This window comes from Hibiscus syriacus, unplaced genomic scaffold, assembly GCF_006381635.1.
Source record: "Hibiscus syriacus cultivar Baekdansim isolate YM2019G1 unplaced genomic scaffold, ASM638163v2 tig00110160_pilon, whole genome shotgun sequence".
NCBI classification, from domain to species: Eukaryota; Viridiplantae; Streptophyta; class Magnoliopsida; order Malvales; family Malvaceae; genus Hibiscus; species Hibiscus syriacus.
The window spans coordinates 4970184-4993039 of record NW_024062608.1 but is presented as its reverse complement, the minus strand read 5'-3'; the positions used below and the strand labels follow the sequence as shown (position 1 = coordinate 4993039).

The 22856-nt window shown below is 35.8% G+C and overlaps 1 protein-coding gene and 1 pseudogene across 1 annotated transcript; one reads left to right on the top strand and one right to left on the bottom strand.

Annotated features, from left to right (window-relative positions):
- The first annotated feature begins 17001 nt into the window (after positions 1 to 17001).
- Positions 17002 to 17656, top strand: LOC120216430 (histone H3.2). Its single transcript, XM_039213864.1, has one exon. It carries the CDS (start codon positions 17094 to 17096, stop codon positions 17502 to 17504), a length of 411 nt encoding a protein of 136 aa, XP_039069795.1. The 5' UTR covers positions 17002 to 17093; the 3' UTR covers positions 17505 to 17656.
- A 140-nt stretch (positions 17657 to 17796) lies between these two features.
- Positions 17797 to 21832, bottom strand: LOC120216321 (annotated as a pseudogene).
- Between the last annotated feature and the right edge of the window lie 1024 nt (positions 21833 to 22856).

Here is a 22856-nt window from a genome sequence, read left to right as displayed (position 1 = left end):
TGAAACTCCTTATTAGATAAATTTGATTTAATTTGTCATTGTTTGGCTAGTTGAATTCAACTTTATTGTAATTGCCTTTATCATCTCATCACAAAGTCTTCGACTTGACAATTGCAGTGGAACAAACACCGAACTGTCGAGTACCCGAGCAATGTCATGGTTTGAATGCAATATATTCATAAAGTCGGGGCTTCTATGTTTCCTCTATAACTAATTGCTTTAGTGGAATAGCTCAACTTTATTGTATAATCTATAATAATAATAATTTATTAACCTTTTGAGTATTCATATTAGAATTTCTTAAGCTCATCAAGAAGAATATGTTATAGTCTATGTGTTTTTGCTGGTCAAACAATCCCATATTTAGAGTTTAGTTCCCAAACAACTTACATATACTAAATTCATTCACTCCACCATTTCATTGGTGAAGATTAGGATCATCACTGAACGTCCTCAACAGAAGTATAGTCTAGTCAGTTTTTTCAATGTCATATACAAGAGATGCCCTATGTTGTCCACTCCTATGTGTATCTGAATATCAAGCCTCTTGTTCATTTCCTCATGAGAGGAGAAAGCTATATTGGTCCATAAAATAAAAGGGTATGGTGCTCGAGTGTATCTTCTGGGGTAAGGTCGAGGGTCCTTGTTTTATCAGTTTTCAATCTTGCCACTTTGTCAAAGATCCATAACTTTAATCATTTAAAGAGTTTTTAATTCAGTTGATATTCAAAGAGATGCAAGATTACAAATTTGATTCAATGCTCACCATCTTTAAAGTAACACAAATTTATTTAAATAACCTTACAAAAAGGCTGAGAAATGACAAAAACAGTTCAAACAAGATGTTGCAAATGAAACAAAGTTCCATGATGGATGAAATGATTTATTCGTAATTTAATTAGGATGCCCTATTACTCATCTAATGTAGTGGCACTTGACTCAATCCAATGTTACACATCATGCTTTGATGCCCCACTCGAGTTTGTCGTCCACTGTTCCACCAATTCTTGTGTCAATGTCCCATTTTCAACTAGCACCTCTATCTCCTTTAACATCAGCCTACAATTCCCCGTAGAATGCCCAGATGCCCCCAAGTGGAAATCACAAGCACTATCTTGATCATAGCTATGGGCAGAAGGGTTTGGTGGCACTTTCATTGGCCTCGGTGTGAGGTATTGATCTTTAATCAAATGAGGGTACATATCTGAGATAGAAGTTTGGAACACCTTCAAAGTATTTCTCGATCGTGAGACTTTCTTTGGTAGGCCCGAACAACTAGTTCCTCTGTTTCTTTTGTGGATGCGGGGGCTGTGGATGTGGAATTCATTCACATCATCAGCTTTCACTTTTTGATCGGTTCGAATTTTGGAAGTGATTGTTAAGTTTCCTTCGCTGATTGCATTTTCAATTAATTCCCAAGTTGTTACAAGATCCTTGAAGTCTCTTGTTGATTTTGCCAGCATAAATTCGAATAAATGATCTGTAGAGAATTATGAAACGTATATGATATCTCTTCTTCTAACATGGGAGGTTGAACTTGTGTTGTCACTCCTCTCTATCTTAGGCCATACTCTTTAAAGTTTTCATTGGCTTTCATTCTTATTCCTTGAAGATCCTGACGTTTTCGAGCTAAGCCTTTAACATACCGATATTTCCCCAAAAATGGTATCAACTAGATCGTCCTATATCCTGATCTACTCTTTATTCAAATGATTATACCATACTACCGCTGGCCCAGCGAGACTATCATGGAAGGAGTGAATTAGCAAATTATCGACATTTAAGTACCCTTCTATTTTTCTGCAACACATTCTCAGGTGGATTAGGGGACATTAGTGCCATCATATTTCTCAAAATTAGGCATCCTAAATTCTTGTGGGATGACCAAATCTGGGACCAAGCTACACTCTCTTGCTTCTAGTTCTTTATGGGAGGTGTTAACACATTTCATAGCTCCAATTATATCCTTCAACTATTTGAATCCATCCTCAGATTGCTCATGATTAATGAGGCTATTCTTTAGGTTCGATTGAGATACCCTAGGGTAGGTTATCCTTCTTGACGCATTAGTCTGATAACACTAATGTTATTTAGCAATTATTTTCGCTCTATCAGTAGCCTTGGTTGCCAACACCTGGATCATTTGATTTGATTCATTTTGTAAAGAATTCAATGTTTGATTCCTCATATCTCATTGTAACTCGATCAACTGCTCTTGCCACCGATCTTGTGATTCCTCATGAAATTGCTCCATGGTTTTCATTTGTTTGTCATGATGATGAGACAGTAGTATGAATGAATGATCTTAGTATTACTGTTACAAAACCCTCCGTAAATTATTTTCATGCTCTTATAATTAATGTATGTAAAATATTTAAATAAATGGAATACAAATGCATGTATGCAAAAGGTATCATTCCAGAGTAACCATCTTAAAACAACTTTCATTGAACACAAAAGGTTTTGGTATATCAAACAAACTTTACAGATAAGGAATAACTTTAACTCCTAACTTCTCCATCCCTCTTAAAAGCCAAGTTAATTTCCACTCATACTCGGGTGTTGAGTTGTCAATCTGCTTTAATTCTCTCGTAAAGCCAACTAAATCAACCAGTTTATGAGCCATATTGCTTGTTTGGGTAGCAACTTCCTTCATGATATTGTCTTTTTCCTGCATCTTTTGAGTCAATTCTCGAAGTTGTAGACAATGTTGTTTATTTTTCATTGTAAGAAAATCTTTGTGGCAACGAAGTTCCCGTACAAGATCTCCATAATCATCTACAAACTTCATTAATGTTTTATTTTGGCCCTAGTGGCTTCTAGTTCGGCATCATTCTCACACTTTTGGCGCTGATATGAAACTTCCATATTAGCTATAGACATATTCAACACCTGGTTTTTGGCTTGACATCTTCCTAAATCATTTATGGCAGTATTGCGCCTTTTTTCAGCAATCTGTAAATCATGAGAGAACTTCTTAGCTCGACCTTCGTGTGTCTTGCAATTCTTTTTCCAGTGTTCAACGTCTTTTTTTAGTTTAGTGACCCCTGTTGTTCACTCTTCAGGGGTATTTCCTATACCATTATTTTTAAAGGCTAGATTGATCCTTTGAAAACCATCACACATGGCTTCCATCTCTCCACTTAGTTTATCGTTTTTATTCCTCAAATGACGAATTTGAACTTCATACTTTAGCAAAAAAAATTCTTCTGGATGCCCCCGCTGATACCCTTACCTTTGAACACTTTTGGCACTAATCTAACAGGATGATCAGTTACCAAACTAGGTTGATCTTTTATCTTGAACTCTAAGATTCCATGATCCAAAAGATGTTGGACTCAATGCTTGAAGGCGGTGCAATTCTTAATGGAATGTCCTTGAGCTCTTGCATGATATTCACAATGAACATTGACATCATACCAACATGGATATGGAGGTTGCCAAGGTTTCACATAATACGGGGCCACCTCTCAGGCTTCTCGTACAACTCCTTATATGATATAGGGATAGAATCAAAATGAGAGCCACCTCTCGACTTAGATTAAACTTGAGTCTCCGACTTTGGGATCTACCTCTTAAATACCAATGAGTTCTGATTGCATGACTTATTTTCATCTATGGGAACTTCTACAGTTGTCACAATTTCTTTGGTATTTCCAGATAATTTGTTGATACAAATGGTGATCATGTGTGATCTCTCAGATTGACTAGGATCCGCTTGTTCTAAAGTAATTCCTTATGTATCTGACATTGCAGGATTGTATTTATCGAGCTCTTTCTCTGCTTATGTAGAAGTCTTTTTTCCTTTAGACAAAGCAGATATTTATCCATCCTTTTCGATATTTTCCCTCTCATTTCTCGTATCTCCTTTTGCTCTTCATCAGACATACGATCTTTGGGTGCATAGCTCTCCACTATTTTTGGAACTTCCTCAAGATTTCATTTCCTAGCTGTGTTATAGTTTACTAGATCATGAAATTCTTTTTCCATTATGAAAACCTTTTACTTTAATGACCACTAACAAATCAACACCTTTTGATTATGTCATGATCATGCAATGCAAGCAAAAAGAAAGCAACATAAAAACAAGTTAGTACAAATAACAAAATAAATAGATTAATAAGCTAATGCAAAACAAAAATGCAAATACAAATAAGAGACAAAGAAAAATAAGTCAAGAGGAAGGGTTAATACTAATCAATTAAAATAGTAGGAAAATATTCTACCCAATATGGTATCTACCCTGACATGCTTTTATTAAATAACAATCATATCCATACATGTTTTCTACCCCCATGCTTTGTTTATAAAAATCCTAACCTCATGCAATCTAGTTAACATGTTTTTTTGAAAAAAGAAGAAAAATGAACCTAGTCGCATACTCTTCTAATTCTCATGCTTTTTTGCAAAAATAAATAAATAGATTCAAGGAAAATGTTAGAGTGAGTTTCCCCTTTGTGACTTTTGAAGAATCGTGGACAAATATTCAATATAAAACAGGAAGAAACTCAGTAGTACTAACAGGGTCCTCGAATTATCCTTTGTTGGTGCCCTCTTGAGCCTATCAGACCCTCGATCCTCACCCATTATCGGCTTAAATGGATCAAGTTCAATTTGAGAGGATGCATTTTCTTATGTCCATGCAAGGAAACTCAATGTTTTACTCGTAAACATGAGGCATATGTATCCTAGAGGTTACTTGCTAAAGCCCATGCGGAGAAAAATAATTTTTCTCTCGTAAGCGTAGCGTTCACCGCTACTTAACGGGACAGATAACAGTTAGAAGGCTCTAACTATTTCAAATGGTTATGGCGTGTGTAAGGGGAAACTCACAATCCCTTACCTCGATCCAAGAACAATCAAACCAATAAGGTCAGAAATCTGAAACATGTAAACCAATCACATTAGTATGACTAATAAAAAATACGATGTGATGCAAACAAAACTTAATTATCAAAATTTAAATATCATTCATATTTGTCATTTTCAACTAAAAAGATGACGTATAATCGATTATAGCTTGACTCTCTAACGTCCTTAGTGGAGTCACCAAGCTGTTGGAATGGTCCTTACAACTATTTTAGGGCTCTGGAGGGGATCGATCCAACTTAATCTTGGGAAGAGGTTGGGTTCAAAATAAAACAAATAAATATTTTCAGAGTCGCCATCGACCTTTGGGTTAGATAGGTCGAATACCTAAAAATACCTTTTAAAATCATTTTAAGAAAAATAATTTTAAAAGATAAAAAAATGATCTGCGTTTAACCAAAAAATCGTTTTGAAAAGGGTTCGGGAGTCGATTACATATGAGGAATGATTAGCACCCCCACAACGCTCGAAATTGGTACCTAAGCAATTATATGTCATCTAAATATTGAAATTGGAAAACTTGAATATATATTTAAACTATAATCCCTTTTAAAAAATTAAAAGGGGTATTATTTTGCACGAACAATTTTCGAAAATACCTTCCTTGTTAGTTAAGGGGGTATTTTTATGTATTCCATATACAAAAGAATATGGCCCGAATTTTTAGATAAAATACAAACATTAATTATATTAAACAAATTCATTCGAATATAAAATGCATTATCTTGTTCGAACAATTTTTGGAAACACACTCCTTGTCAGTTAAGGAGTGTTTCTATAAATTTCTTGAGTAAAATAATATTTAAAAATATTACAACTAACAAGAAATTAACAAATATGTAAACGATGGATTAAAATAAGTGACTTGAGGGATTAAACTATACAATCAACAAGAAATAAAGGCAATTATTGCAAATATTTTAAATGTTAAGTACTACAATTGTTAATAAACCAATAACATATTTCAGAATTAAAAAAATTTAATTTTAAGGATTAAACTGTAAAATAATAAAAATTCATGGCCATAAACATAAAAATCAGACAAGCTAGGTACTGGAATCTTAATTTAGCCATCATCAATATCTAGGATTAAAATGAAAATTATTAAAATAGGATGCTCAAATTAAAATAAACATAAAAAATAAAATAACAAATATAAAAGGACTAAAACAGAAAACGAGTAAAACTTAAGATCAAAATTAAAATACATGGAAATTGATTACAGTGACCAAATTAAAATTTTAAAAAGTTAGGGGGACTCGGGGAAGGATTTACCCATGCGCCCAAAACGCACAACCCCTCCCCCCAAAACGACGTCGTATGGGGAGGGATATATATATATATCCCTAAACCAGACTAAAATGGCTTATTCTCTTCATTTCTCTCTTTTCACTCTCTCTAAAAAGAGAGAGAACTTTGTTCTCTCTGGCTTCTCTCTACTTTCTCTCGCCGAAAAAAACCCGACAACCATCGTCCACCGTTCGCTGGAGTTCTCTACCGCCGCACACGATGGTCGGAGTTCAGAAAATGACCCTAAAATGACTCTATCCTCTTCCTAAACTTAGAAGCAATCACCCTAGCCCTAAAGACTCTCCAAACGCCCTAGATATATGAATATACCTTCGACAGCCGAGATCTCTTGCCGGTGTTTGGAAGCTCCGATGGTGAGCGTTGGCTCCAAGGGTAAGCTTTTTCCTCCTCTCTCGATTTCCTTTCTTTTTTTCTTTTAGGTATTCTGCTATTTTTGTTGTGGTAATTCGAATGGTTGTTGTGTGGTATTGGTTGTCTTCTTTCCTTGTTCCTTTTTTGTTGTTTTGCATGTGTGGGTTCCTTTTATAGGACCCGTGGCTCATTCCTTGGACCGATCAAAGAGGAGAAGCCCTCTAAGTCACCGGGGCTATGGCGGTGACTCACTTAGGGGCAACAGTGATTTCTAGTAAGGTGCATTTAATGCACCCAGATCTTTTGGATTTGGCCGATGTGGTCCGACAACGACAGCGGCGGTGGTGGGAATCTGAGGAGTCAGACGCGTGCAACACATGCGCGGTAGGTGAACAATTTTGATTCTATCGGCAGTGGCAATTGATAACTCCGTAGGTTAAAACCCTAATTCTGGTCCAATATGGACCGTTGGATCTAGATCAGATCCAACGGTTGAGGATGGAGGCGGCTGAGACTTTCAGTAGAAACCCTAGGCGGGTTTTGGGCCACCTGATCGAGTCGGATCTTGGGCTTCGGGTCAGATCTTGGGCTTTGGGTCAGCTGGTTGTAACTGGGTCTGGGTTTGCTTTGTAATTGGGTCTGTAATGAAATGTAATTGATTATTTAATAATAATAATAATATTATTAATATAATTATCGGGACGAAAACCACTATCTACAATGGTAATACAATATTCCCAGAGTAATGTTACATTCATGTATTCTTATTCCAAAAGATAAGCTTACATTTCGTGAACCAAACACGCCCCAAGCAGCAGTACTTGTTCTAAAAATTCAATAGTGTGAAAATAGAAATTTAAATACCTACAATTGTTGGTGTTCAAATTTAAAATCTTTAAAAATAATAATTATCCTTTTAACCATTAAAGTAATTTTGTTTGCCCTGAACTCACCATATTACTTAATCCAAAGGATGTAGTTGACATGTTAGAAATTTATCCAACTTGTTGGGTGCTATCAATTGCTTCCCTTTAAGCCATTCATCGTCATGTGTCGTCGGACGTATTATGGAAAAATAAGGCTAAACTATGTTATTAGTCATTAATCTATTACTTCTCTTCTATTTTGTTAACTGCATTAATTTTCTTGTTAAATCGTCACTGATGTTATATATTTTTTTATTTTGATCACTAATAATTAAAAAATTAATAATAATATTGATTTTATTTATTTAAATAATTTCTATTTTCATATTATTTTCTCTTATTTAGTAAGTAATCTGCATGTCATTTTTCTTAATTTTATTTGGCCAATACTAATGGCTTTTGTACCCACACCGTTGAAGGGCATAACTAGTGGGTTAGATAACAGATTTGTTTATATAAACAAATGGCTTTTGTACCCACACCGTTGAAGGGCATAATTTTATTTAGTAACAAATTAGTTTTTTATCATTAATCTTAACTTTTAATTTCTCTCATCCAGTAAGCTTAAAAGAATTTTACACTGTGTAATTGAAACATGCTCATATATATACTTTCAATTATCTCACAATAAATGTCCGTACTATTGTATATGAGGTGTTCAAATTCAGAACTTTAAGAAATAACTAATCGGATGGATAAATCATTTTTGATTGGTGGAAGTTATTCGAATCAAACAACTGCAAGGGGCAAGTTTGAATTGTAAAAATCTGTCATGCATTATGGTGTGCTAGTTTAAATCCAAAAAATATCTTGTTAAGCCAAGTTGGTTTCGCAACATTAAATGAAAGATATAATATAGCTGACTCCAGATAAAAATTATATTCATAAATAATCCCTAAGCACAGTTTGTGCCAATCAAAAAATACAGATACGGTAGATTTAGATAGATTCATGAAAGGAAGTGGAGATAGTGTTCATAGTTGGTTAATTATATCACTTAATCGTTAAAAAATTATTATTGAAATTTATTAATTATAAAATAATTAATAATAAACTATTAATAGTCATTAATGATTCGATTGCAGGTTAATATGTAATCTAATATATATAAATTCTACTGTTTATTTCAAGTATAATGAAACTACTTCTCTAATAATATTATAGTAAATTTTTCATAAATAAATACTTAAATAGAGAGACTCTAAACACAAACTTCATACTTAATTCAAATATATATACACCAATACTACATGCCTACACAGTAATTAGTATATACCATCATTAACCATGCTACAATATTCATCATATATCGATAGTCCAATACATTATCAAAGTTTCAAATACAATTTTTTTTTTTTTTTTGCTACAAATGCGGAAGGACAGAAGGCTACAAGTTTAGTACACAATCGCCTCCGACATCAGCTCTTATAAAGGAAATTAGATATCCTGGAGAAACCGTTAAAATGGATATATTATTCTCTTGTTCTATTGTTAAGCCGTTCGTGCTCCTATTATCTTCACTGTTAACTATGGAAGAAACTTAACAAGAAAAACAGCAGAAGAGAGAATTTTACTATGCACATGAATGAATTATATTTACACAAGTTGAGCAGCAATTTATAGGCTGCAATACACAGTTGTACAGTCGGTTATCCTTAACCAATTAACTGCTTAACAGCCTCTAACCATCACTTAACTGAAAGTGGTTTAACATTCATCATGCTTCTTACAAACTTCCTTCAACTCAAAAACACACAATTTACTCTTAAACAAGTCAAATTTGACCAAGGGAAGAGGCTTTGTTAATATGTCTGCTACTTGACTGCTGGTTGGCACATAGTTGATTTGCACTTCATGTGCTGCCACCTTCTCTCGCACAAAATGCAGGTCTAGCTCGATATGCTTTCTTTTAGCATGTAATATGGGGTTTGCAGCCATAGCTACTGCACTTGTATTGTCGCACCACACCTTAGGCTCTTCAGGAAGTGCAATATGCATCTTTTGTAGCACAACCTTGATCCATACAACTTCAGAAGTGGCATCTGCAAGGCTCCTGTATTCAGCTTCTGCAGTAGACCTAGACACTGCTCGTTGCTTTTTCGAGCTCCATGCCAACAGATGGTTCCTATTGTACACACAGTAACCAGAAATCGACCTTCTGTCATCATCATCTCCTCCCCAATCAGAGCCTGAAAAAGCAGTAAGTGTCACCAGCTTTTGTGCTTGAGTTGAGAACCAGAGACCAGTTTCTAGTGTTCCTCGTAAGTACCTCAAGATACGTTTGACTGTGAGCCAATGAACCTCAGTGGGCTCTTATAGGAATTGAGCAGCTTTGTTGACTGCAAATGAGATATCTGGCCTTGTATGGCAGATGTACTGTAGTGCCCCAACCACGCTTCTGTACTGTTGAGGCTTGTTTAACACTTCCTCATCATTCTTACTGAGTTTGGTTGTGGTTGCCATGGGAGTGGAGGCTGAATTCGCACTTAGCATTTGGTTCTTATGTAGCAATTCAGTGATAAACTTCTTTTGGCTGAGAAATAGGCCATTATTCGATCGGTGTACTTCTATGCCAAGGAAGTACGTGAGCTGCCCAAGGTCCTTTAGAGAAAATTTCTCATGCAGAGCATGAACTATTCGATCAACTTGGAATTGAGAACTACCTGTGATAAGAATGTCATCCACGTACACGACCATGTACACCACTTCATGATCTTCTTAGCGAATAAACAATGAGGAATCTGCCCTCGAAGGTTTGAACCTTAATCTAAGCAAGAAGTCTTTTAGTTTAAGGAACCAGTTTCTTGGAGCTTGCCTTAATCCATATAGAGCCTTCTTAAGCTTGCACACCAAAACAACTCCATCACTGGACTGTTCTTCAAAACCAGGAACTTGTTGCATGTATACATCCTCACTTAGGTCGTCTTTTAGAAATGCATTGTTGACATCCACCTGTCTGATTTGCCATTGACATGAAACAACCAGTGAGATTAGTATGTTTACTGCAAGAAACGAACCACAAGACTAAAGGTGTCCATAAAATCATAGCATGGTATTTGAGAATATCCCTTGGCAACCAGTCTAGCTTTCAACCTTTCAACTGAGCCATCAGCATTATTCTTTACCTTGAAGAGCCATTTGCAGCCAATAACTTTCCTACCAACTGGCAACTCCACAATATCCCATGTATAGTTGCTAATAAGTGCATTATATTCAGCCATTACAGCCATCCTCCAGTCATCATCTTCTAGTGTAGCTCGAATGTCACTAGGTACTGTGTTGCACTGAACTGAGTAGACTTTTGGTTTAAAAATGCCATGCTTGCTGCGAGTTGTCATGGAATGAGTATTGCTCACCCTAGTCTCTGGAACAGTTTCTTGGCATTGAACTTGCCCAGTAGAGGCAGACTGTTCTTGTTGTGAGGAGACATTAGCAACAGATTCAGGAACAAGAGAATCAAGTCCATTATTCGCTGAGTGCTCTCTAGAATGTATGTGCAGTTCATTTCCTGTTGCTGCAGATGGACTAGTGCTGCTTGCTTCTATTCCTTGACCAATGCTGACATCAGTATTAATATCTGACCTTGGCACAACCCTGGTTTGCTCGTGTGGACTGCTAACAACTAGAATAGCCCTTGATCGAACTGTTGCATCACCATCTTTCTTGTGAGCTGTTGTTTTGTGAGCAAAAGGAAAAATGTGTTCATTAAACACTACACTTCTGGACACATAGATCTTGCCATGTTCATCCATGCACTGATAACCATGGTGCAATGGTGAGTACCCGAGAAAAACACAAGCCTTGGACCTAAAATCCAACTTGTGTGCATTGAACACCCTGAGATTGGGAAAGCATTGACAGCCAAAGGTTTTGAGGAAGTTGTAATCAGGACGCTTGTCATACAACTTCTAATAGGGAGAAATATTGCCAAGAATCTTAGAGGGCATTATGTTGATGAGATATACTGCACTAAGAACTGCATGAGACCAAAGATTTAGGGGCATTGAGGCTTGAGCTAGCAACGTTAAGGCAGTTTCAACGATATGCCTGTGTTTCCTTTCCACCACCCCATTTTGTTGTGAGGTATGTGGATATGACTTCCTGAGTTTAGTGCCAAGTTTATGTGAGATAGCTTCAAGAAAACGAAACTCACCTCCATTGTCAGTTTGCAATGCAAGGATGGTTGTCTTAAATTGATTTGAGACTAAGGCAGCAAATGTTTCAAAGGAGATATCAACCTCACTTTTATTCTTTAACAGATAAACCCAACTGTTTCTCGAATACAAGTCTACAAAACTCACAAAGTATCTGAAACCATTAGAGATAATAGGAGCAGGGCCCCATACATCAACCTCTACTAATTCAAATGGTTGTTTGTACACAGTATGTGACATGGGAAAGGGCTGAGTTTTGCATTTTCCCATCTGACAGGTTGCACACACCTCACTCTTATCTACACTTAGCCTCTTGTTGAGAGCTGCCATCACCACCTCAGCTGCTGGGTGCCCCAATCTTTTGTGCCACAACCAGTATTCATTGGTATTTTTTACAACAGTGTTGTTTAGAGTTGTTGTGTCATGCATGGTTTGACAGTCAAAGCTATAGAGTCCTCCATCAAGCTTCCCTTCTACCAGCACGATTCCTGTACTCTCATCCTTAACATAACAAGCATTTTTGTGAAACTCAAAGAAAACTGAATTAGCTTGAGTGAATCTCGAAACTGAAAAGAGATTTTTATTGATGTTTGGAACATGCAGAATGTGATCAAGAAGGAGATCCCTAGAGTCAGTTTTTAAAATATTTGTACCAATGTGTGTAATTGAAACAGTGGAACCATCTCCTAGATGCACCTTACCACTGCCAGTGTAGGTTTGTTTGCTCGAGAGTGCAGAAGCAGATCCAGTTACATGGTGGGTGGCTCCTGAATCTGGAAACCATTTAGCATAGTTCAGGGGACCATTGGCCATTAATGCATTGACCTGTGCATTGTCATGTGGCTCGGAGTCAGCTGAATCTTCATCTTCTGTATTGGTGTTTGTAAAGGGACTGTAATGACAGTCGGTTGTATGAGGATAACATGAGCACATGTTCGCCTGCATGTCATTAGACGATGAGCTTTGTTGAGCAGTTACTCCTTTGAAGTTCTGGTCAAACCTGTGCCAGCACCTGTCAACTAGATGACCTAACTTTTCACATAATTGACATTGTTGTTTGGGTCTCCCCTTATACTTGTTACTAGCAGTATTGTTAGACTTTACAGGCCCATAATTCTTGTATTGTTGAGAATCCGAGCCCTGATTGGTGTTGTAACGAGTGAAATTGACCCCTACTGGGAATCTTGAGGAGTCATCAAGGCGAGACTCAGCATCAATGAGAACCGATACCACACTGTCGAGAGCAAATGGTTCTCTGCTCGCAGTAATCGCAGCCACTGTTGGCTCATACTCGGCTGGAAGACCATTAAGGATGGTGGTGATGTGATCAATGTTTGAGATAGGGTTGCCACACGTGGCAAAAAGATCACAAATTTCTTTAATGGCCATGGTGTAATCTCTCATAGATTGAGAGCCTTTCTTCATTGATCTAAGGAGACAATGCAAGGCCATTATTTTTGTGGTGGATAATTTCGAATACAGTCTGGTGATGGCACTCCAGACAGCAGCCGTAGATTCAGCACCAACCAATTGAGGAAGAATGTTGGTGCTAACGGTGGAAAGAAGCCAAGGAACTATCTTGCTTGACATACCGTAGATAAGCTGGATTAACAACCTGTTCACCAGCATCATTAATCGTTAGTTTTGTTGGAACCACCATGGAATCATCAAGAAAGCCTTCGAGTCCGAGTCCTCTGATTGTGAGAATTACTTGTTGCTTACAAAGAAGATAGTTTGAGTCGGTTAGGCAGACATTGACTCTTTTATTGGCAAAGGTATGAGAGCTTGCCTCAGTTGGTTGCTCATCCTCAGCTGTCATCATCAAGCCTTGCACCATGACTTCTCTTCGAAAGTAGCCAAGAACCAGAAAGACAAGAAAGACGAAAGAACGGCGCATAGCAAAAGCTTATTCAGGACCTAATGGCGAATGATACCATGTTAACTATGGAAGAAACTTAACAAGAAAAATAGCAGAAGAGAGAATTTTACTATGCACATGAATGAATTATATTTACACAAGTTGAGCAGCAATTTATAGGCTGCAATACACAGCTGTACAGTCGGTTATCCTTAACCAATTAACTGCTTAACAGCCTCTAACAATCGTTTACGAGTACATTACATGACCGTTCCTCTGATGGCTCTCCATTAAAAACGTCCGCCACCCACTTGGCGTCCATTTCTAAATTCAGTTTGATCGCGTCAAGGATTTTCGCTAAGATAACCCCCTCTTGAGCTCTCCAAATCTCTGCGATCGCATTGTTGTTTTCCCTAAATGTATCGTAAATTCACTTATTTAGTCTATGTTTTCATCTCAGATTAGTCCTTTTGTTAATGTCAATCCCGTAGTTTTGCATGCCCCGTCCGTGTTAAGAATCCAAACGTCCTACGGAGCCAAGATTCTAGTTCAATGGAGGCAAAGTATAATTAACAACAAAGAATAGGGGACAAAGTATAATTAATAATAAAAATGGGGGTCAAATCAAAATAAATCAAAACTTAAAGGAATAAATAGGTATTTATCCCAATATAATTCGTAATAATAAAAAAAATTTGGGGGGTTGGGCAGTGGCCCCTTACAACTACAAGTACACGTAGCTCCGCCCGTCTGAGGTTTCATTCATCTTACCTGATGGGGTTCCTTTGTCACTCTTCTCTGGGAAATTGACATAACCATTTCCATTTCCATTTCGGTAATTTATCAAACATATCAAACTCTATAATTATTAATTGTCACTTTTAACAGTTTAGTTAACTAAAATCATTTAATTTAATTTTAATAGTTCAATCAGTTAACCTAAAAAATATAACTATGGCATAAACTAACAATCACATGTTAGTTTGCAAATCCAGTGGACGATGGTCGTATTTCTAAATAGTTTAAATTTTGTGCAATTTAAATATTTTTAACATTTTTATGATTTAATTTTGTATCCTAAAATTTTATAGTTTCATACTCTTAATTTATATATCTATATATTTAATTTTCTCCTCAGCCTAAAATCTTATATTTACCTCTCTAAATACATTTAAAATAAAAAATCGTTTTATTTATTTATTTATTTTGTTGTTGTTGAAATTTTGCAGGAAACAAGTACGTAAAAATATTAATTTAAGTGCAAAATGTTTTTAATTTATATTTGATTAATATTGTTGAGTGATCTCCTTTATGACTTTATTGAAAGAAACTCTCAACAATTAAATTATAAAAATTATTATCGTTGGCAAATGGCAAGGATCAGTGTTTTAAAAATTAGATCGGACCGGTCGGTTCAACCGGTTTAATCGGGAATCGCTGTCTTATCCGGTCCATTCTACTCCGGTTGAATCGGTTATAGTGAACTGCAAAGAACAATTTGAACCGGCTTTGAACTGCTCAAACCGGACTGGACCGTAAACCGGTTCAACCTAATTTTTTTTGATTTTTTATTAAATATTTTTAGTATTTTTATTTAATTTTGTAAATAATTATAATATCATCTGGTTCTTACGACCGATCTAATCGATTCAATCGATTAAATCAATGAACCGCTAGCACGACCGATTCATTGACCGGGCCAGTTCTTTGATCGGGCCGGTTCTAAACACCATGGCAAGGATTGAAGCCATGTGCAATTAACAGCAATTAAATTTTCTCTTTTCAAATTGTGGAAAGCAGAAAGATTCGATACAGGATTAAAAAAAATTATTTTTTCACTTTGACAGATAACTCCTCCATTTTTTAATATAATTTGACTGAGTACTTTAATATTCATAAATATTTCCATGCACCAACGAATATTATAGATTATTTTAGGATTTAACGCACGGTTTAATTTTTAAATTATATTCATTTTATCACTTTAATTATTTTATTTTTAATTGAATGTATCACGTGGTTGGTGGTTCTAATAACTTTCTTTTGTTAATAATTTTCTTTTTTACAATATTAATAATGGCAGGGACTAATCTGACAAGATAACATCGGTAACTATTGATTTAAATAAAAATGAATATAAAACTGCTTGCTAGACCATAGAACGACCGAATTTGAGAGGTGATATGTTTTTTTATATAACAATCATTCAATTATAAAAAAATTCATAGAAGATTAAGAGACAAATGTGCAAAATGATGAGCACAACGACTACTGTGATTAAAGGAAAAATCGATAAAGAATTAGAATATTAATTTCGGGACCAATGAGATATTGTTGGATAGTTAAAAATAGAAATGAGAGTGGTTGGGTTGGATAGGGTTTTTGAACTATTTGATTTGATTCGAAAATTTATACATTTCACCCGAAATTTTACTTGATCTGAGGTTAGGGTGACTTCACCCAACCCGAATACGGCCCAACATTTTGAGATAAAATCTGACCCCGATCCAAAATAAATATATTTATAAAAATATTATTTTTGTACAATAAAAATAGAGATATAATTGAAAAAAATAATATATAGAGAGTTATTATTACAATTATCCCTAAATATATAAGAAAAATTTATATTATTTTTCAAGTTAAATATTTTCAACCTAAATCTGACCTCGACACATAAATCTGAGCTCGACACAGTCCCAATCTAATCAGAATTTTTTTAAAAAAAACTCGATCCAATCGAAACGAATGAAATCGAAACTAGTAGGATTCAACTCCCGTGCCATCCGTATTCAAGAATCCATTAGAGAGCGAGACAAGCCAAGTCAGCTTGAGAAATCAGAGTCAATCTTAAGGAGCACTCAAGAATTAATAAAAGACGAGGGTTCTCTCACGAAAAATATGATTTACTTAAAGAGTCATTTTTCTTTTTAGAATAAAAGATGGAGATTGAGAATTTAAAATTAAATTAATAGAATTTTAATATAAATGATTATCTTTTAAGAATTAAAATTAAATTAAATAGAATATAAAAATTGAAGATTAAATTTATTATTAAATTAATTATCATCATATATCATCAATATTTTAAATAATAGATCTATTTATTAGTTTTTTAATTATTTTATATATTTTTTCATAATTATAGACAATAAAATGTATTATGTAATCAGGGACTACTATGTATTTTATCTTAAAATATTTATATATAGAGAAATGATATAAATTAAATTCAGTACATTTTCAGCTCGGTGTTCAGAATATTCAAAACGGCGATCTCTTCTACATACACAACACGAAATACGGCATTAGTGTACCAAAAATTTCAGAGATTTCGTAAAAGAGGGAGATTGTGAAAATAAGGAAATTTGGCGCCTCAGAGAACAAATTCTATTGGTCTTTTCCACTTCACGCGGATTCCATCCTCGTAAAACCCATCTCCACCGTACGATCCAAAAGTAAAAAGGATGTTCTTTCTCCCTCCAATTCAAATATGTCACACTTCTCAGCTCCTCTATAAAACCTGCTCAAACCTTTGCCCATTCACAATCCAAAGTTCCCTCTCGATTTCTAGAGAAGCAAACAAGAAAACATTGGATTTCATTTTCTTTAATCGCAAGTCAAATGGCTCGTACGAAGCAAACCGCCAGGAAATCCACAGGAGGCAAGGCACCAAGGAAGCAACTTGCCACGAAAGCTGCTCGGAAGTCAGCTCCGGCTACCGGCGGAGTCAAGAAGCCACACAGATTCAGGCCAGGAACCGTGGCTTTGCGTGAGATTCGGAAGTACCAGAAGAGCACTGAACTCCTGATCAGGAAGCTCCCGTTCCAAAGGTTGGTAAGAGAAATTGCTCAGGATTTCAAGACTGATCTGAGGTTTCAAAGCAGCGCCGTGGCGGCTCTCCAGGAGGCGGCTGAAGCTTACTTGGTGGGCCTTTTTGAAGATACCAATTTGTGCGCTATTCACGCTAAGAGGGTTACTATTATGCCCAAGGATATTCAGTTGGCTCGTAGGATCAGGGGCGAGAGGGCTTAGCTTGAAAACAATATGCTTAATTTTACTCTTCGATTTAGCCTTTTCATTGGGCGCTCTGTTTTAGGTTTCATTGTGTATTTGGATATCCATCTGTTTGTTAAAATTCCTATGTGAAAATGCACCCCTCTATTTACAATTAATTGGTTTGTTTACTGTGCTCTTGGTTGAGTTGGAGAAGTGGGTTTTCTTGTTTAAACAAAATAAATGCAAAGAATAATTTACGAAATATGAATGTAATGGAGTAACAAAGAGCTTAATAAAAGGGGAATAAAATGCTGCACACCATCTTCGTTTTCACCTCTGGGTTTCAAGCAACTTCACTGGAAACGATAATGGAACCAAATTGATGCAACTACAAGCCATAATAGGCTGCTGGGAATTTTCTTATTCTCTGAATTACCTGCATGAATGGATGTCAAAGTGAAGGACAACCTACGATGATGTTTGAAATCAAAATGGAGATGTGTTAAGAATGTTTACTTAATTGGAGATAATTGTTCCCAATGTTCCATTCGAATTCCCAGTGCTTCCTATCATTTTTGAGTGTCCAATAAGCCCAGCCAAAGGAAGCTGCATTATACACCTCTAATTGTTCCCTTCCAAACTCTTGATAATCAGACTCGGATGCACTTGCAACATTCCACTCATTCACCCACTCACCTGAATCAAAAATCAAAGACTTGCAGAACTAGATTTTGTTTATCTAAAAAGCTTGGCAACAGCGGAAATAGAGTTTAGTTACCGATAAAAATGAGGGGGCCGTTTACTCCATTCAAAGCTTGTGGCTGAGACTCCCTGCTCTTAAGTATGAATTCAATGTTATCTATAGCACTCGAGTTAACTAAGAATGTGTCGAACAGATTGTAGTAATGCAATTCCACCACTAGGTTGTGGGAGCCTATATCAGCTTGATAAAGTTCCAGAGGATCTGCATTGCCAATTCTTTGGCAGATTATCACATAAGCCGATGGAGAGTGTTTACGCTTCGTAGCCTTGTTTGTAATATGAAACTAATGTATCCAACGGAACTTCTGCAGCAGAGGGTTCGTTTAATAGTTCGATCCCCAACAAGGAGGGATGTTTCGCATACCTGAAATAGACAAGATGATCCAATGGAATTAAACTTTACAAGGTCGAAAACCTGAAGAGTCCGAGGATAAGAATTGACGTTTCACAACGATGCAATAGAAATGTCAGATAACTTCAATTTCAAGTTAACATTACTGACGAGCAATTTCCTAGCAAAACAAACCAGTACCACTGCTGATCAAATTTGTTCAGCAGTTTTCGCATCACCTTTGTAATCTGGTGTCTTAAACGAACCACTAGAACATTTCTTTTCAACCCTCCCCACTCTCGTAAAATATCAATTTCAGATGCAAATCCGATAACTTTTGGCAATTACCTGGAAGCTAGAAAATCTATAACATGCAATGTCTGTGAAATTTAACTGGAAGATGTAGGCCAGACTGTTGTGCCATCTTGGCTAGCACTATGTTCCATTCCATTTTGGGAGCCAGGTGCTGCATAAAGGTCGATAATGCACTTTATGCTGTAGGCTCTGCATCAAAATATTACATGCTTATTAAATGAAATGCTTATAAAATCATAGCACACTAACAAAGCAAAAGGAAATAAAGACTTGCTCTGCCCAATAGAATGCATTATCAAGAGCTTCTAACGTTCCTCCAATGAATGGGGCTGGAGGGTCCGGATCGTAAGCAATCCACCAGCCAACAGGGATCCTTACAGTATTTATTCCATGTCTGTATAGAAAATCAAAATCCCCTACGTTGAGAAACGAATTTATATGCTTCTACAGTTTCACTCAGGAAGAAGAATGTTACGAAAACAAAAGATTGAACATGAACGTAGTGCAAAATTATGTTTTTTGCCTCTCAAAGTTACGAACTATTCATCTGCAAATACATTATTATCTGACAATTTTACCTTGATAAACTACTAGTTAGCTATTAAAATGCTCTCGTTGGGGATATGCCTTTAGTCCAACATCTAGGGAATATCTTAACAGAATATAATAGGCCGTGTAATGAGAACAACAATGCATGTGAAAAGAGGAGGCAAGAAAATAAAAACTGATGATACGTTAGCAACATACATTATTTACTGAAAACAGTTTTCATCTTTGTTTCTTCAGAGAATCCAGGAGCCAAACTATGTTATTGAAACTTTATCAGAATATGTTCAACATTTTAACTTTTGCAAAGTGATACATGATAACCAACTGGACATGATTCAGAGTGGCTGATGAATGTAATAAGTTTCAGACATCCCTCCACACAACTCTCCCCCCCCCCCCCCCCCCCACACCACACCATGAAGAAAAAGAAACAAAAAAAGTTTGTATGTTACCTCTAGAACTTGTTTTGCCTTGTTATGTCCATATCCCTTTGCAAGCTGATAATCTCCATGCAAGTTATTAGCTACAACTGACATTTCAAACGTGGCTGCGTTATCATCCCATCCTGGTGTTCCTGGATAATCTGCTGTCAGCTGATTATCTATGGTGGCCTACAATATAAAAACATTTTCATCAGTTTTTTTTAATACAAAAGTGAGACCGAAGCCAGTTTACACATTTAAGTGCACATAAGGAGGACCACTAGCATCACGGGATAAAAGCGGCAGAAGAGCTGAAGGAGGTTGCTCAAATCTTGGTTTTTAAAATTGTCTCATTCAAAATGTCTTATTAGAAAAGTTAACAAACAACAACACTTATATTTCTTTTTTTACCCTTATATGTCCCACTCTTTTGCACCTATAAAAACAAATCTGTCAAATCCATCAATCGCCTTTTAAGGATAGTTTTGTCATTTCCCTTGGTCAAATACATCTCCTAAAACTATGTGCATAGTCAATATTAGACAAAAATTATATGATGGAGGGAGTACTAAGTAATGTTCTATGCCATAGGACAGTGGTGCACGCATTTTGGTCATGCTACTATTTGATGGTTTTATTTTCCGTAGTAAAACTGTGATCATAGAAGTTTGTCTTAAACCTGGCGCAGCGCACACACACTAAAAGCAATAATCCTATGATTAACCAGCAATGTTGAGAACAAGACACAGGCTAAACTATTGCGTGCTTAAATATTTTAACCATATCATTTAAGAGGCAATGGCAAAAAGCTGTCTGTCCACCATTATTTGCCTCCAACATAATGAACGGCTATTGTAGATTCATCAAGACAAATGTGAAGAGAATTGGTATCATACCTGAAAATAGGTTCCACTCTTTATTTTGATGTGAACTTTACCATTATTGTTTCTTTCAATTTTAAATGTTTCAGTTGATGAAGCTGATTTTGCTGTTGCAGATACAGAGCATCCATTACCGTAACATGTTAGAAATTGGCCCTGTGCGGTGCGGAACTGAAATTCTGATTCAGAAACTCTCCATAGCTGCATGACAAAAATTGTTTAGACAACAAATTTGATTGCAGAGGAAGAAGTTCCTTTTTCTGAGAAAACGCACAAGTCAAAGCAAGATGTGGCTCTTACAATATCAATTGACAAAACAAGAATGACGGTTCGCACAAACACTAATCACAAAGTCTAAAGGACATGAAACTCTGCAATGCTTTTCTTTTCGACTTACAGATTGTTAGGTAAACAGACTAGATAATGGTTTCGCTTAGTGTAATATCCACAAGAATAAGATCAGACGGTCCAAAGAGCCAACCATGCTCAAGTTTGATAAACAAAACAAGATCAAATTGAGAGACAAAGACCAACAATTTTGTTTGGCTCCTTACAGTAAAGGTTTCCCATGAAGATGCTTCATCTCTGTTGACTGAAATGTCCATCCCACCGCCATTCTCTGCAGAAACATATTTCTGCAATGTCTCTGACTTGAATTGAACCTGTGTTCCATCCTACAGTTCAATATCCATTAACATATAATTAGAATTCTTCACAAAAAGAAAAAAAAATCTATAAATCATTTTAAAAAAATCAACACTGACAAGCATATCTCCATTGGGAATGCCATCAAAAAGAGAAGGTTTGATCCAACCTTCGATAACCAACCAGCCTCCTAAGTTCACTTCTGTCACTTTAGATTCTCCATGCACTCCATCCACTTACAAAATTAAAAGAGAAGATTTTTTTAACAATTAGGGTCTCCTACAAAATAAGCATTTGTTTTCCCAAAAAACAAAAAGAAATCCAAGGAAAGAAAGTGAAGCTTCAAGCATACCTGAAAATCCTACAGAGAAGATTAGCCAACAAAAGAGTGAAAATGCAAATACCCATTTGCTAACAGCAAGTTTCATGAAGAATGCAGCCCTGTTAACTGCATCAAACAAAAGCTAAAACATGGAATCTTTAGTAATTCCTTACTTGTCAATCAATTTAAACAAAATTCAAACTTGTAAATCATAATATTTAATTCTTTAATATGGGTTTTAATTTATTGCGTTGGTCGCCAAAACTCAATCTTCCTCCAAGATCAAGACAAAAACAACCCATTAAAAAAATATTTACAGCAGAAGAAGAAAAGAGCATTTTTCTACAGTCGCCAATGAATAAAAAGTAGGGGGAAACCTGAAGACTTCTTCGATTTCACATTTTTTAAAGGTACAAAACCTAATAAAGGCAGAAAGGAAGCATCCTTTTGGTTAAAGATCATAAATTTATGGCATTTTAAGTACCAAAGATTACATTTTGAAGTTGAAAACCATTTTGAAGTTGAAAACGCCTTTGAAAGAGAAGGCAGTTGGTTCCCGGTTCCCACTTTCCACTTATGAGTACACAGTTCTATAGAGTTCTAGCTTCTTCTTCCGTTGCACAAGATAAACCAACCCAGTCCCCAGTCTTTAATATTTCCAAAGTATTATCTTTTAATAATATGCAATGATAAAACAATATTAAACTGTAGAAATCGAACCGATAATTTGACTGTGAATACACTCATTCTTTTTACCCACTTAAATTGGCATGAAGAAAAAGTTCGAGGACCCAAGGCAAACGGAATCTTTATACAACCGACCTTTTTTGACGCCACATCAAGATATGGGCGCTCTCTCTCTCTCTCTCTCTTCCCTACGCTTCTTTAATTAGAAACTGACAAATTTGGATTTTTACTCTTTTTAGGCTATGCATGCTTTTGGAATGTAGGGTTGTTTTTATAATAAAATTAGGCTTAATGTTTAAATAAGTGTCAAAATTATACAAATTGTGTCAAATAAATATCTTTATTTTTTTATTTAAATATCTAATGTTATAAATATTAGTATTTTAAGTGTTCGAGATGTAATGTCTATTAAATAAAAATCGTTATCTATTTATTTTCTGACATGTCTCTAATTATATTTTTTCGTTTTTCTAT

Bases quoted from the DNA above. Each gene is read 5' to 3' on its own strand.
- LOC120216430 (XM_039213864.1), top strand. From the start codon at position 17,094: ATGGCTCGTACGAAGCAAACCGCCAGGAAATCCACAGGAGGCAAGGCA.